Consider the following 15,061-nt stretch of genomic DNA (forward strand, 5'->3'; position numbering starts at 1 on the left):
GGTTTATAGTAAATGTCCGTGTTGAGTCGGTCGCCCGAGATAGAAATGGAGAGGTCTAGGAAGGGGAGGAAGGAGTCTGAGACGGTCCAGGTAAATTTAAGGTCAGGGTGGAAGGTGTTAGTAAAGTGGATGAACTGTTCCATCTCCTCATGGAATCATGAGGTAGGGCCGATACAGTCATCGATGTAGCAGAGGAAAAGGTGGGGGTGGTGCCAGTGTAGCTGCGGAAGATGGACTGTTCCACATATCCGACGAAGAGGCAGGCATAGCTGGGGCCCATGCGGGTGCCCATGGCTACTCCTTTGGTTTGGAGGAAGTGGGAGGGTTGGAAAGACAAGTTGTTCAGAGTGAGGACCAGTTCAGTCAGTCGAAGGAGCGTGTCAGTGGAAGGGTACTGGTTGGGTCGGCGGGAAAGGAAGAAGCAGAGGGCTTTGAGGCCTTCGTGGTAGGGGATAGAGGTGTATAGGGACTGGATGTCCATGGTGAAGATAAGGCGTTGGGGGCTGGGGAAGCGAAAATCATGGAGGAGGTGGAGGGAGTGGGTGGTGTCCCGAACGTAGATGGGGAGTTTTTGGACTAAGGGAGACAGGACCGTGTCAAGGTATCTCAACCTTGTAAGGACTAGTTGTGGAAAATTTGCTTCAAGGGTTTAGTAATTTGAATTTTTCATTTTATTTCGTATGCATTTCACTCTCTGGGCTGTAACAGATATGTGCTGCTCATGTAGATGATTGTGATCATAGTGTTCTTTCTCTGTGATTGCTAACTGGAGCAGACAGACAACTTTTTTGACCCAGGATTACTCTGTTCATGTTGTGACTTCTAAGGCAGCATTTCTGACAGCATGCTGACTCGTATATAAATTACTGTAATATGTTGAGTTTGCAGCTATATGAGAGAAAGTAAATTACTCCAATTATGGAGCGCTGTCAGCCAAAGGCAGAAATACACTTTCATGAGGCTTCTATGAAAAGAGTGTGAATGGGAGTTGACATGTCTGCCTTCTGCAGTGCCAACGAAGTGTGAGGCTCTGCAACAAGTGATAGAGATGTGAATTCCAGCGAGGAAGTTTGTTATGTTTTTCGAGAATTGTTTCATATAGCCCTTTCCCCCTATGTAGACATATGTTCTTTATGTCTAACACAAAGGCAAAGATGAAGAAACATGGAGAACTTTGCTTAATGTTTTTTATTAAAGTTGAAGTCACTGTAGTCTTCCCAGACCATCGGGCTGTTGTCTCATTAGAAGCAAATGACTAGTGGTGGTTATAAGCTGAGGGTCACCACACCTCAGGCAAGTGGAGAAGTTAAGATGGAGAATCCTTTATGGTAACTTCAGACAATGTGGGAATTGAACCCATGCAGTTGGTGACACTGTTTCGCAAACCACCTATCCAGCCATCAATGGTAGAACAAAACCATTTGCAGGCAGACAAATTAGTACAGGTTATAGCTGGCAGGAGACTCATCATCAGGGAACTGCAAGAGTATCATCTTAACTGGTTATGGTTAAATTAGGTCACTATCCTCAAGGAGTCTATCTTGTATCCTTTATAAAGGTAACTTTGTATGATAAATGTGGGTAATGTAATGTCATGTCTGTGTGAATGCTGTTGACACCTAAGCAAGTATCTTGCTTATGTCTTAGAGTATGGATAATTTATTTAGGTCACTATTCATTAAAGCTGAAACCATCATACACTTCAAATGTATCCTAAAAATGCATTTTGATCCATTTGAAAATAAAATTTACAGTATTAAGCAAGAGAGTTCACTTCCTCCTTAAGTCACTCACTGCCAAAAATGCACTATCATGCCACTGAAGAATTATTGGATATAGTTTCATGTCTCACTGAATTCCATTGTAATTCCTTTTAGTTTATTTTACTTGTCATTTTTGAGGCCATTGGGTTTCAGACTTCACTAAGCAACCTAAACTGGTGAATGTGATCCCAAAACACTCATCATCGTCCTAATATTGACAGTAATAAAATAGAATTTAACTCCGTTGCCTTGAAGCAGCTGACCCAGCCTTTATTCATGATTGTTCTTCAACTATATGTTGTTTTTGTTCTGTTAGACTTTTAGGGCAGTGAAGCCTTCTTTTTGAAGCCTTTTGTCAGGGCATAATTTTACTACTGATAGTTCAGTTGACATGAGACCTGGTTAAAAACGATACTTGTACTTTTATCCATTGACTTGTAGATTGATGATGGGTTTGACTTAAAATTGACATTTAACAAAAATCTTATTAATCATGCACAGAACTTGACAATTTGTTACAGCCTAAACTTAGCATCTTTAGCATTGCGTTTAAAAATATTCTAAAATAACCGCATCTTCTGAATTAGCTGAAAGTGGTTGTATTTGATGGAAGATGCACTGTCTCCCAGATTTCATTTAATTATTTCAGTTTGATCTTAATAAATATATACTATTAGCCAATCTTCAGTAGCACTGAGGATGCTCTGACCATCAGTAGATGCAATTCTACAAATGGATAACATTAACTAAATAATTCTGTATAGCTTGGATGAAAAGGAATTAGGAGAGGAGTAATTTCTTTAGATTATGCATTGAACACATCGTTATAAAAAGTATACTTTCTATCTTTGCTGTTAGCCTTCTGTGGTACAGTATCACAATTGCTATGTTCCAGAACTATTAATGCTGGACTAGTAATCATGGGAATTTGAGTTAAAATCTCACCAAAGCTTTTTAAAAATGTCTGCAAAATAGAGTGTTTCTATCTGTAAAAGTGACTGTGAAGCTGTTGCAAGATTATTAAACCTAACAAGTTAACTTCGCTCTTGAGGGAGAGAAGCCTATTGTCTGTATATGACTCCTTCATAGCAATGGATTTGACCTATTTTGTTGAATTGAATAGGGAGAATCTGTGTATATTTTCTTTCTGACTGCAAAGACTGTTGTCGTGTATCTAGCTTTCAGCACATGCAAGGATGCCACACTGCGTGCCCAAATGACAATCCCGAAGTGGTTGTCAGTGAAATTCTTCACATCCTCAAATTAGTTCATCAAATCTAACCTCCTACCCGTTGTGTATTTCTGATACGGCGTTTGTACATTTGCTGTTTGTGAATCTGCAGCTACTTGTCAAGTGCGAAGAAATTTTTACCAGGCTCCATCCTGTGCTCAAATTCGCATTTGAAATAGGCCAGTTGAATGAGCTGTGTTTCCTTGATGTGCCATGTGAGAAATTGGCTTGGGAAGTTCTCAACCACTGTCTATCTTCACTGGTTAGTACAGCATTGGGATACCTACAGTTCCACACACTGAGATTGACCTTATTGACAACTTATTTTGTTCACTGTGGGACATTGATGCTGAAATATGGCACATCAAAGCCATCCTGTTGGATAATGGTGACCCTGACCAGATCACTTAAAGAGTCATAGAGATGTACAGCATGGAAGCAGACCCTCAGGTTCAACTCGTCCATGCCGACCAGATATCCCAACCCAATCTAGTCTCACCTGCCAGCGCCCGGCCGATATCCCTCCAACCCCTTCCTGTTCATATACCCATTCAGATGCCTTTTAAATGTTGCAATTGTACCAGCCTCCACCACTTCCTCTGGCAGCCAATTCCACACACACACACCACCCCACTGCATGAAAACTTGCCCCTTCGGTCTCTTTTATATCTTTCCCCTCTCACCCTAAACCTATGCCTTCTAGTTCTGAGCTCCCCCACCCCAGGGAAAAGACTTTGTCTATTTATCCAATCCATGCCTCTCATAATTTTGTAAACCTCTATAAGGTCACCCCTCAGCCTCCAAAGCTCCAGGGAAAACAGTCCCAGCCTATTCATCCTCTCCCTATAGTTCCTTCTTCACTATCCTATCTACCTGCGACTCCACTTTCAAGGGGCTATGAACCTGCACTCCAAGGTCTCTTTGATCAGCAACACTCCTCAACCCATTGGCCCATCTAATCAAAATCCCGTTGCTGTCCACTACACCTCCAACTTTGGTGTCATCTGCAAACTTACTAACTCTACCTCTTACGCTCACATCCAAATCATTTATATAAATAATGAAACGTAGTGGACCCAGCACTGATCCCTTGTGGCACTCCAATGGTCACACGCCTCCAGTCTGAAAAACAACCCTCCACCACCCTTCTCTGTCTTCTATGTTATGAGTCAGTTGTGTATCCAAATGGCTAGTTCTCCCTGTATTCCATGAGATCTAACCTTGCTAACCAGTCTCTGATGGGGAACTTTGTTGAAGGCCTTCTTGACGTCCATATGGATCATGTCCATCACTCTGCCCTCATCAATCATCTTTGTTACTTCTTCAAAAAACTCAGTCAAGTTAGTGAGACATGATTTCCCATGCACAAAGCCATGTTGACTATCCCTAATCAGTCCTTGCCTTTCCAAATACATGTACATTCTGTCCCTCAGGATTCCCTCCAACAACTTGCCCACCACCGACGTCAGGCTCACTGATCTATAGTTCCCTGGCTTGTCCTTACCACCTTTCTTAAACAGTGGCACCATGTTAGCCAACCGCTCTTCTTGCTGTATATCACTCAAACACGTGATATTGCCTAAAACCATCGCTTTTGCTCCTAAAAACTGCCCTGTCTATTTCAAATTACCATGTTTCTCAAAGGATTGAGCAACAGATGATGCTAGTTGTATAACACTGCTACTATGCAGCAGCTATCTGAGTGGTGTTCACCATTAATAGAATGCTGTCTCCAAGACAAAAAGACAATCTGCCTATTGCGCATATAATAATGTGGTATATGAATTTCAGTGACATTGTGATGAATGTGGGCCATACATTCATACGTTCAAAAGATTGATTAGTGGATCATATCAAACAGCATGTCCCTTTGGCTGTTTGTAAGCACGGTACTGACTGTATCCAACGAGCCCATGTTTGCAGAACTCGCAACACAATGTCCATCATTAGGTGTGATTGTGCAATTGGATAACATTCACTAAGTAATTATCAATGTGAAAAGAATTATACTGGCAATAATTTGGAATGGCCATTAATCTGTATTCCAGCTTGTGAGAATGTAGTCACTTGTTGACTCGGACAAGCATATCTTGTCTAGTGCAGGTCAGTTTTGAAGGATGTAATTCCAGTGGAACCAATTTCCACGGCAAATTTTTAGCTCCTTTGAAAAACTTTTTGTTTCCACACACTTAGTCTAGAAATTTCAAGCTTATTATCTCGGATTTAGTGTTTTTCTTCATTATTTGATGGGGCTATTTTATCAGGGCATATATTCAGTATTCTGTTTTCTGCCACAGATTAATTAAAAATGAAGTTGCAAAGAAGTAGTGGATTAGATCTCTTTTGTACATTTGTTGAAGAATTGTTAAAGAAACATGAGCCTTACATAAGTCTTGACCTTGACTCCATTGAATGTCGTACTGACCACACAGAATAAACTAATGTAAATCTGTCAATAAATATGTACACCCAGCCAGCATTCCTATGATTGTAAGAGCACTTTGTGAACTCAGACCTTATTTTCTGTTTACAGTATAGCAAAGAAAGGGCTGTCCTTGGGAGGATCAGATGGCGGGGTAAGTGATTTGTTTTTAAACTTTTCATGCTTAAGTAACAATTAAGACTACATCCCGATTTTATGCTATGGTATTCCGTGATTTGTTGAGAGTATTTTTACTTGGATGCCAAGTTCAAAGTTGTTTTTTATTCCAGATTCTACACACAAACACAGGAGCCTGGAATATTAGCTCAAGATTCTGTGTTGGATGTAAATAAGACACACTTAGTTGGGTTTTCTGGCATGGAGCATTGAAAATCATGTCCTGCTACATAAACTATTTTCCCCATCTTTCACTTGAGTAATTTGTATCTCAAAGGAATGAACCTGTGTTGGGTTCCATGTTGGCGCAATGGCTATGAGGAGCCAAGGAGATAATTGGGGGTTCATGAGTTGACAAGAAGATAACATACAGCTTAGAGGTGGCCATAGGAATGTGTGGGAGGTGTGGGTCATGAGATGGCACAAGATTGTCTTGGGCACAGAGCAAACCATTGAGATGATTGAGGAACATGTGTTGTTATGGAATGGATGAATGGCAATTGGGCATGAGTGACTTGGAGGGTTTGAGGAGCCAGTGGGGTGGATTAGCATGGATCCGGCATAGGGAGTAATAAGGGTGAGGAGTGTGTGCTTGAAGACCTAATACTTTTAAAGGCAACTGAAATAAAGTGCTCGAGAACTGAGATGTGACTTTTAACCAACTAATGTTGGTACATGGCACCCATTGTGGCCCCATCTGGGGGTGGTAGACCTGACTGTCTGTCTCCAAAACCTGCCGTCCAGGAATAAAAACTGTGCCATTTCAGGGCATTTCCTGAGGTGGTTGTGCTGAGCCAGGAAATTTCCTGATTTGAGCCAACCTGCTTTGATGGTGAAGGTCAGGCCCAGTGATTCAGGTCTATGGTATGTCATCACAACAATGTTTGCTCTCTTTCTCTTTTTACAGTTGCTCTTTAATCTGCTGAGCAGTATTCCTGCTCATTTGTTTTCTACTGCATGGACTTCTGAGGTACCTGTGTGGCAGAACTAAAGTCACTGTTGCAAACGAGGACCCTTGGAGTAGTTACACACACTGTGCAGCTTAGAATGAGCATGTGCTGATCAGCATATTCTGTTTTTATCATTCTGAGCCTCGTATATATGTCAGTGAAGACAGAGTGCTCCACTTATATGGCTGTGAAATATAATAAGATACAAACAAAAAAAACCCTCAAGAGAACCTCCTACAGGATGAAATAATGCAGAAAATTTTTGTGGAATAACCTAATCAACGACAGTTATCTTGTCGGCATTAACAGCACCTCAATATTCATTGGTCCCAAGGACCAATTGAAGAAATGAGATCCAAATGTGCACTCACTTTGGTCAGATCCAAAGTAACATCACTTAACAGAATGAGTCCAAAGCATGTGCTATTCAGCAGTGGTCTCAGATTGGTGTTGTCCCACATTGCTGCTTTGTGGGCTACAACTGATGACAAAGGTTCATTAGACCTTCTCCTTCTCTTTCTCTTCCATGTTATAGAGTCATAGTCATGCAGCATGGAAATGTCATTAAGTCTTTGCTTCCAATGGTAATTTTCACTCTCCTGGCAATTTGAGAGTAATGTGTCCTTCTCAGTTTTGCACTGTACTCAACATGAACAGATAATCAACTTATTACTTCTCTCCCATACAGAAGTCATTCCAGGCTGTGCCTCCGAGATCCTTCTTCTCTTCCCTTAGCATTCATTATGATAGTTGTGGCTTTCATCATTGGGTGAACCTATAAGCATGCTGGCGCTGAAAGAAATCAAAGTTACGATTGACTCCACTTCCTTTTCATATTTAAGGCTGTCATTCCCAGAGGGTGGTATGGGTGTGGAATGAGCTGCCAGAGGATGTGGTGGAGGCTGGGACAATTGCAACATTAAAAAGGCATTTGGATGGGTATATGAATAGGAAGGGTTTGGAGGGATATGGGTCGGGTGCTGGCAGGTGGGAATAGATTGGGTTGGGATATCTGGTCAGTATGAATGGGTTGGACCGAAGGGTCTGTTACCATACTGTACATCTCCATGACTATGACTCTATGTCCCTTCCTCCTTCAGTGAATCTCTACTCCCATTGCCTCTCTCCTGTGACCTCTCTGGATGTAGTTTTCATTCACTATCCAAATTAACTCCCCTGTACCCTTAACCTTGCCAAGTTGAACAGTTTTGTACCAGCTCTCTTTAAGGAAATGAAGGTGGGAGCTATGTTAGATTGGTACTTGGGGGAGTAAATGAGGACAAAGACATTAAAGGGAGAGAGGAGAAAGGCTAGTGTGAATATATCTATGACTGTAGAAGTAGGATGACAAATAAAATGTCAAAATTAAGAGTCTGAAAGTGTAGTTGTATGTGATTCAGGGGAGATTTGTTTTCATGGTTGGAATAGAAAGAAAAGGATTGGATATAAGTGGAGGGCTCAGTGTAGAGAAAATAAAATGTTCCAAAATGGGCTTGTCAGTGACTGAGCCATTTGGTGTGGAGCGGGCATAGAATGCAATGTTGAGGCAATGACTGCGGAAATTGAATTTCTATGGAAGAGGTTTTATGATTTAATTATGTAACACAAAGTAAATTACTCATTCTTTTATATTGTCCGGTGAAGGTGTTGAAATATAATGAATGGGAATACATTAGCTATTAAATAACAATCACTGTTTAATGATGATTATATGTGGAATATTTGATCTATTTCAATTTCGACTCTAACCATTCCTAATTTAGTTGTGATGCAAGCAAGGTTAACTGGTGAGAACCAGAATCAAACTGGAATATGTAGGAAGTCTATTCAGTGTAAATTTAATTTGTCAGTATCACTTTGTTCAAATATCTTTTTGAGAAACCTTATTCAACTCATAATGATAAGGTGATGTTACCATTGGATGTGAACCATTCTCAATCCTATGACAGGCTTTGCATGGGACCACATCTGGAACATTCTGTTCATTTTGCCCCCACTGCTTCCAAAGGAAAAGAAATCTTAATGTGGATGATTGGTTAGGTTTGAATGGAGACATGAGGCTAAATGAGCCAGATCTTCTGAGTGCATTGGGAATGTAGCTCTCACCCATCAGTGTAATGGTTTCTCTGAAGTGGAATGAGGCATGGGTAGCCAATCTACTCCTAGGAGGTTCAGTAATAAAGATTGAAGCTATGGATTTAATGTGCTTATTATTTAATCTGTGGCCAGGTTGGAGTCCTGGGCCTAAGGTAGCTGCAGTCAAGTGAGAACAAGTTCAAGGAGAATACAGATGCCTTCTCTGCACTCCTTATGCGTCAAGAGGAGCAGGAATGCCTCCCCTTTGTTCAGATCTCCCTCTCGGGTCAGGAACTGGATCTACCTTGCACTGCACTCTCCTCCCAGGTGCCCCCCTCAGACAGAAAAGCAAGACAACATTAAGCTCCACAACATTCTGGACAACTGGCATAGTTTGAGCAATTTTAATTTGCCAAGAGTAGAGAGGCTGCAGATCCAGAAACACAATTTTATAGCCTCCAGGAGTCAACATTATATTTAACAGCTTTAAACCATGAACACTGTTCTCGATTTTGATACTTACTCGTCTTGTTCCCCAAATGCCACCATCGCCCCCGTAACCCAACCTCCACTGCTTATATTTAACTTTTGAAGGCAATACAAATGTGATTCTGATGTTAAAGAATGTGATATATGAATAGGAAATGCTAGATAAATGCAGTCAGTCTGATAGCTTCTGTGTACAGAGAAGCAGAGTTAATGTTTCAAGTACAATGACTCTGCTTCAGAGCTGAAGAGATTTATAAGTCATGGATTTTATGCTGTTGAAAAGTTGAGAGGAGTGTAGGTCAGGGAACGCTTAAGGGAGATTGGAGCTCAAAGGTGTCATAGAAAAAAGGCAAAGGGCGTGAGAATGATTGTAGAGAAGATAACTTTTTGGAGTTTAGAGGAATGAGAGGCAAGGTAGATGCAGAAAAGTTGTTTCCTGTTGTAGAAGATTCTAGAACCAGACAGCCTAATATCAAAATAAGAGGTTGCACATTTAAGACTGAATTGACGAGGAATTTCTACTCTCAGCAGTTCATAAATCTGTGGAATTCTTCACTACAAAGGGGTGTTGAGGCTGGATTATTAAGTATATTCAAGGCTGAGATATACAGATATTTTCAAAATGGTAATGGAATCAAAGCTAATGGGGAAAGAGACAGAAAAGTAGTTGAGGAATTTTAGATCAGACATGATCTCTTTGAATGATGGTGCAGACTCAATGGCAAATGGCTTAATTCTGCCCCTATGTCTTAAATATGCACTGCAGCAACACACCATTTTTCAAATGGAGTCTCTCCTGCATTCATACTTGTTATGAAATTGTGCACTTGGGGGAGTCATTGGGTTTGCTCACTTCTTTATTGGAATGTTGATTCATTTTTGTTTGCTCTGGCATCGGCATTGTCTCTTTAGCTGGAAAAACCAGAACTTATGAATATATTGGATGGGTTGATAAAATGTATTTCATTTTGTAAATAAAATTCAGATGCTTTCAAGAAAACACGAGGAACCACATGAAGTGAAATAGACTGATGGTCCTTTGAAATAATTTTTCAAGTTCTAGTCAGTTTTCCTAATGAGAAAATATAACGTTAACTGGGCCATATAATCAGTCATACAGCATGGAAACAGACCCTTCGGTCCAACCAGTTCATACCGAACATAAACCCAAACTCAGTTAGTCCCACCTGTCTGCTCCTGGCTCAATCTCTCCAAACCTTTCCTATCCATGTACTTATCCAAATGTCTTTTAAATGTTGTAGTTGTACTCACGTCCACCACTTCCTCAGGAAGTTCATTCCACACTCTGTGTAAAAAAAAATTGCCCCGATGTGTTTTCTAAATCTCTCTCCTCTCACCTTAAAAATGTGCTGCCTCGACATGATATTCCTCATCTGAGGGAAAAGACAACTATCATTACCCCCTCTGTACTCCTCATGATTTTCTAAACTTCTCTAAGATTACCTTTCAACTCACTATGCTCCAGTGAATGAAGTTCCAGCCTATCCAGCCTTCCTTTATAACTCAAACCTTTTACACTCAGCAATATACTCAGTAAATCTTTTCTGAACCCTCTTCAGCTTCATAATATCCTTCCTATAACTGGGCAACCAGAACTGGACACAGTATTCCGAAGAAGCCTCACCAATGTACAACCTCAACATGACATTCCAACTCCTATATTCAAAGGACTTGGAATCGGTTTAGATAAGTTGGCTGGATTGTTGGTTTACAGAGCAGTGTGATGCCAGCAGCATAGGTTCAATTCCCATCACCGGTTTGAGGTTATCATGAAGGACTGTCCTTCTTAAGCTCTTTCCTCGTCTGAGGTCTGGTGGCCCTCAGGTTAAATTACCACCAGTTGCTTCTCTCTAATAAGAGAGCAGCCCCTATGGTCTGGTAAGACTTTGACGACACAACAACAATTCAAAGGACTGAGCAATAATAGAAATGCGTTGAGTTATATTTATTTGACGAGGCTTATATTGTGTGCCACCCACTAACACACCTCCATGCTCTTCTAAAACTTCACTCCATTTCCAAACCACCTTTTCCCCAAGAAGTTAAGACTAAAAGACTGAGTGCAGTCAGAGGGAAACTAATGCTTACTCTATCCCGACCATTGCATGGATTAAGCCAATTAGCTGTCTGTTTTAATTTTCTAGCTGTCCCTCAAGATTGACAATGGGAAATCAAATTGCAAATTTGTGCCAGAACCTGGGAGACTCCAATTACATGTATTTTTTTAAAAATGTGTGCCAGAAAATGTTAACTCATTGCAAACATGTAGTAATTTTAAATGTGGGTTTCACAGCATGAACATTGGTTTTATTCTTTCCTAATGTATCCTAGATAAATCATCTTTATAACAGAACAATCTGTGCTTTGAGATGGAAATGAAATATTTTCTGAGAAAAATATTTGTCTCAAATCCTAGTATAAAAATGTCACAAGTTATCAGAAAATTCATCTGCTTGAGGGGGATGTCAATAAACTTTTGAACTCACATTTTTAACACTGAAGGAAAGCATAAAGTGCTGGAGAAGCTCATTGGATCTGCCAGCTTCTATGGAGAGAGTGACAGAGTTACCATTTTGAGTCCAATGATTCTTCTTTAGAACTGAAGAGAGGTGGAAAAATCATGGGTTTTGTACTGTTGAAAAGTGGGGATGGGCAAGTGGAAACAAAGGGCAGGTCAGAGAAGAGTTAAGGGAGATTGGATGTCAAAGGTGTCACAGGACAAAAGACAAAGGGAGTGAGAATGGTTTTGGGAGAAGGCAAGGTATTGGTGCAGAGAAGGCAAGGTATTGGTGCAGAGTAGGTGCATTAAACAGGATACAAATGGAATCTGACTGAAAGCAAAGCCTTGAAAAGCATGATAAGGTAGTAGAGGGTAGGGGGACAGATGGTGGCTTTTGGAGGAAGAGTGGGAATTAACATTTTTTTTAATCAAAAGGAGAGAAGTTCATTGTCAGAAATCATTGAGCTTAATGTTGAGTCCTGAAGGCTCTGAAGTGTCTAACTGGCAGATTTTGCAGCAACATTGGACTTCACTGGAATATGCAGCAGGTCTCGGACAGAACAGTGAGCATAAGGACAAGGTTGAAGTGACAAGTCACTGTAACGTTGTGGTCATACTTGTGGACTAAGCAGAGGTGTTCCAGAAAGCAGGCATCCATCTGCGTTTGGTTTCCGCAATGAGGAAGAGACTGTATTTTGAGCAGTGAAGGCAGTAAACCAGAAATGCAAGTAGATTGCTGCTTCACCTGGAAGAAGTGTCTGAACTTTGTTCAGTGAGGAAGGAGGAGGTGAAAGGGCACCTTCCGTGATTGAATGAGGAGGTGCTGTGGGGTAGGTATGAGACAGTGGGGATGGTGAAGGAGTGAACCAGTATATTGTGGAGGGAACAGTTCCTATGGAATTGTGACAGAGGAGGAGAAGATATGTTTGATACTGGCATTATAGGGCGGGTGATAGTGGAGGATATTCCTTTTAATGTGGGGGGTGGGGAGAGTGGGCAGTGAGGACATGAAAATCTCTATTCTGATGCTGGCAGGGAAAGGAAGACATGAGAGTGCAAGAGCAGGAAATTGAATCATAGAATAAAATCGTAGAATCCCTGCAGTGTGGAAGCAGGCCATTCGGCCCATCAAGTCCTCACTAACTGAGGGTTCCCACTCAGACCCACCCCATCCCTGTGATTCCTCATTTCTCATGACTAACCCACCTCGCCTGCACACCCCTGCACACTATGGGCAATTTGGCATGGTCAGTCCACCCAACCTTCACATCTTTTGATTGTGGGAGGAAGTAGGAGCACCCAGAGGACACCCATGCAGCCACGGAGAATGTGCAAACTTCACATGCGCAATCGCCTTGAACCGGAATTGAACCCTGGTCCTGGTGATGCAGCAGTGTTAACCACTGAGCCACTGTGCTGCCCATGGATTGGATGCGGTTGTTGGCTCTGTCGGCCATGATAGGATGCAATCCTCAGTTGAGGAGAAAGGGGTACCTGACCTATTCTTATACTCGAAACATTAACCCTTGTTTCTCTCTGCACAGATGCTACCATACTTGGTGAGTTTCTCCAGCTTTGAGTTTTACTTCAGTATTTCAAAAAAAGTGAGCCCCATCATGGCATTGAATTTATCTGTAATTGTTCTGTTGATTTTATCTTTTATATACTGCACACAACAATTTTATTTTTCCTATTGAGTGCTTTTCGTGTTGCAATTAGGGGTTACAAGTGCTTGTAAATTTAAGTACAACAAATAAATGGGCCATTGATGCAACCTTGAAAATTGTTGTCAAGCTCACACCCTTGAAGATCTCACTCATAAAATTCCACTCAAGTAGCTTGCATTTGGCTGTCAGAGATAAAAGCTGCTGCGTTGTTAAACTTTTCTACATTATCCAGTTTTTGTTCTGTTTTTATTAAAGAGATCAGAAACATTTCAATACTGTTCCAGTCTTGATCAGTGAACAAATCAAATTGCAGTCTGTACAATGTGAAAAATGTTATGTCAGTGTTAGAAAGAAAATACTTTTTTCTAACACTGACATAACATTTTTTACATTTCATTTACCCTCCCTCATTTTCTAATGAAAAAGTCAGATAATTTCTTGTCTTTTTTATCATTCCTGTTTTATTACATTGCATGCATCAGCTTCATTAAATTAAATTTAATATGTTTACAGTAGATATTCTCCTGAATGTGATTGGAAGGTAAACACGATTGAAATTGTCGAAGATTAATAGTATAATTAAACATTTCACTGCTGTTTCCCTCAGATCAGTTGTGTTTGTTTTTTAACATCCTACAGTCATGTTAAATTAGAAATGATTAGTAAAGGTTCTCTTCTTTCCCTCCCTCCCTCTGAATCCGTAATGCCAGTCTTGGAGAGGATAGGTTCTGTGCCAAGATGTCTTCGCAGATTCCTTAATTAATATCATTATAAATCCTTTTTTGGATAGACTTCAGTGATGCAGAAATGTCTGTTTATAGAATTTATTTAGTTGTGTATGTAGTATTGCAGAGACTGGGCAAACCATTGGGCAATTTAATCATGTAATTGAAATTGGCATTTAAAAGTGCTGATGGTGTTTTCCAATTCTCTAAAGTATTGTTACAAATAGGAAATGTTTTTCTGAATCCATTGAACAAAGTTAAGTATTTAAGTAATAACAAAACTGTTCCAAATAAATGGATGCATTGATGTTCATTTTTCATTACCTTAGAGGCTTTAAACACAAGTTAAAACACATAACTAATTTCAAACACTTTATATAAGAAGGGATATAATACCAAGTTCATGAAATCATTGAAGCAGCAGAGTTCTATGAAAACCCATGATTATATTGTCTCGAGTGGAACTACAGCAGCCCTGTTTGGATTGTTAAAATAAATCGACCATTGCTGTCATTCCTGCAGGTCTGCTGTCATAGCTTTATAGGAAATGATTGATAGTGCCTCAAAGAAGACCATCTGAATATGAATATTGACTAACTTGCATTCATTTCTCATGTGATACCTGTCCCACAGGTGTGAGTCTGCTATCTTGTCACCAAGGCTAATCAGTCAGATCACAGTAGCATATACAACCAGGTGCTCCTAACCTAAAAGACGGAGGACTATTATGCACAATCAGGCACATCCCTACTGTGTTTTAGAACATAGAACAATACAGCACAAAACAGGCCCTTCGGCCCACGATGTTGTGCCGAACATTTGTCCTAGCTTAAGCACCCATCCATGTACCTATCCAATTGCCACTTAAAGTTCGCCAATGATTCTGACTCTGCCACTCCCACAGACAGCACATTCCATGCCCCCACCACTCTCTGGGACTGTAAGAATTTGTATATCTTACATTATCATTCACTTCCCGGTGTATTGCACTCCATGTTGGACAGGGCGTGTGAGCAGCTTTGACACACATGTTTGAAACT

The 15,061-nt window shown here is 40.6% G+C and overlaps 1 protein-coding gene across 3 annotated transcripts in view; it reads left to right on the top strand.

The window, feature by feature from the left end:
- The window catches only part of uts2r2 (urotensin-2 receptor 2), a 144,741-nt gene that overhangs the window by 50,055 nt on the left and 79,625 nt on the right, over positions 1-15,061 (top strand). For all 3 annotated transcript variants that reach the window (XM_043714606.1, XM_043714605.1, XM_043714604.1), the window contains exon 4: positions 5,528-5,570. In XM_043714606.1, coding sequence (XP_043570541.1) covers positions 5,528-5,570 — 43 coding nt within the window. The remainder of the gene's footprint in view (positions 1-5,527; positions 5,571-15,061) is intronic.

The sequence above is a fragment of the Chiloscyllium plagiosum genome, chromosome 24 (assembly GCF_004010195.1).
Source record: "Chiloscyllium plagiosum isolate BGI_BamShark_2017 chromosome 24, ASM401019v2, whole genome shotgun sequence".
In the NCBI taxonomy this organism is placed as follows: Eukaryota; Metazoa; Chordata; class Chondrichthyes; order Orectolobiformes; family Hemiscylliidae; genus Chiloscyllium; species Chiloscyllium plagiosum.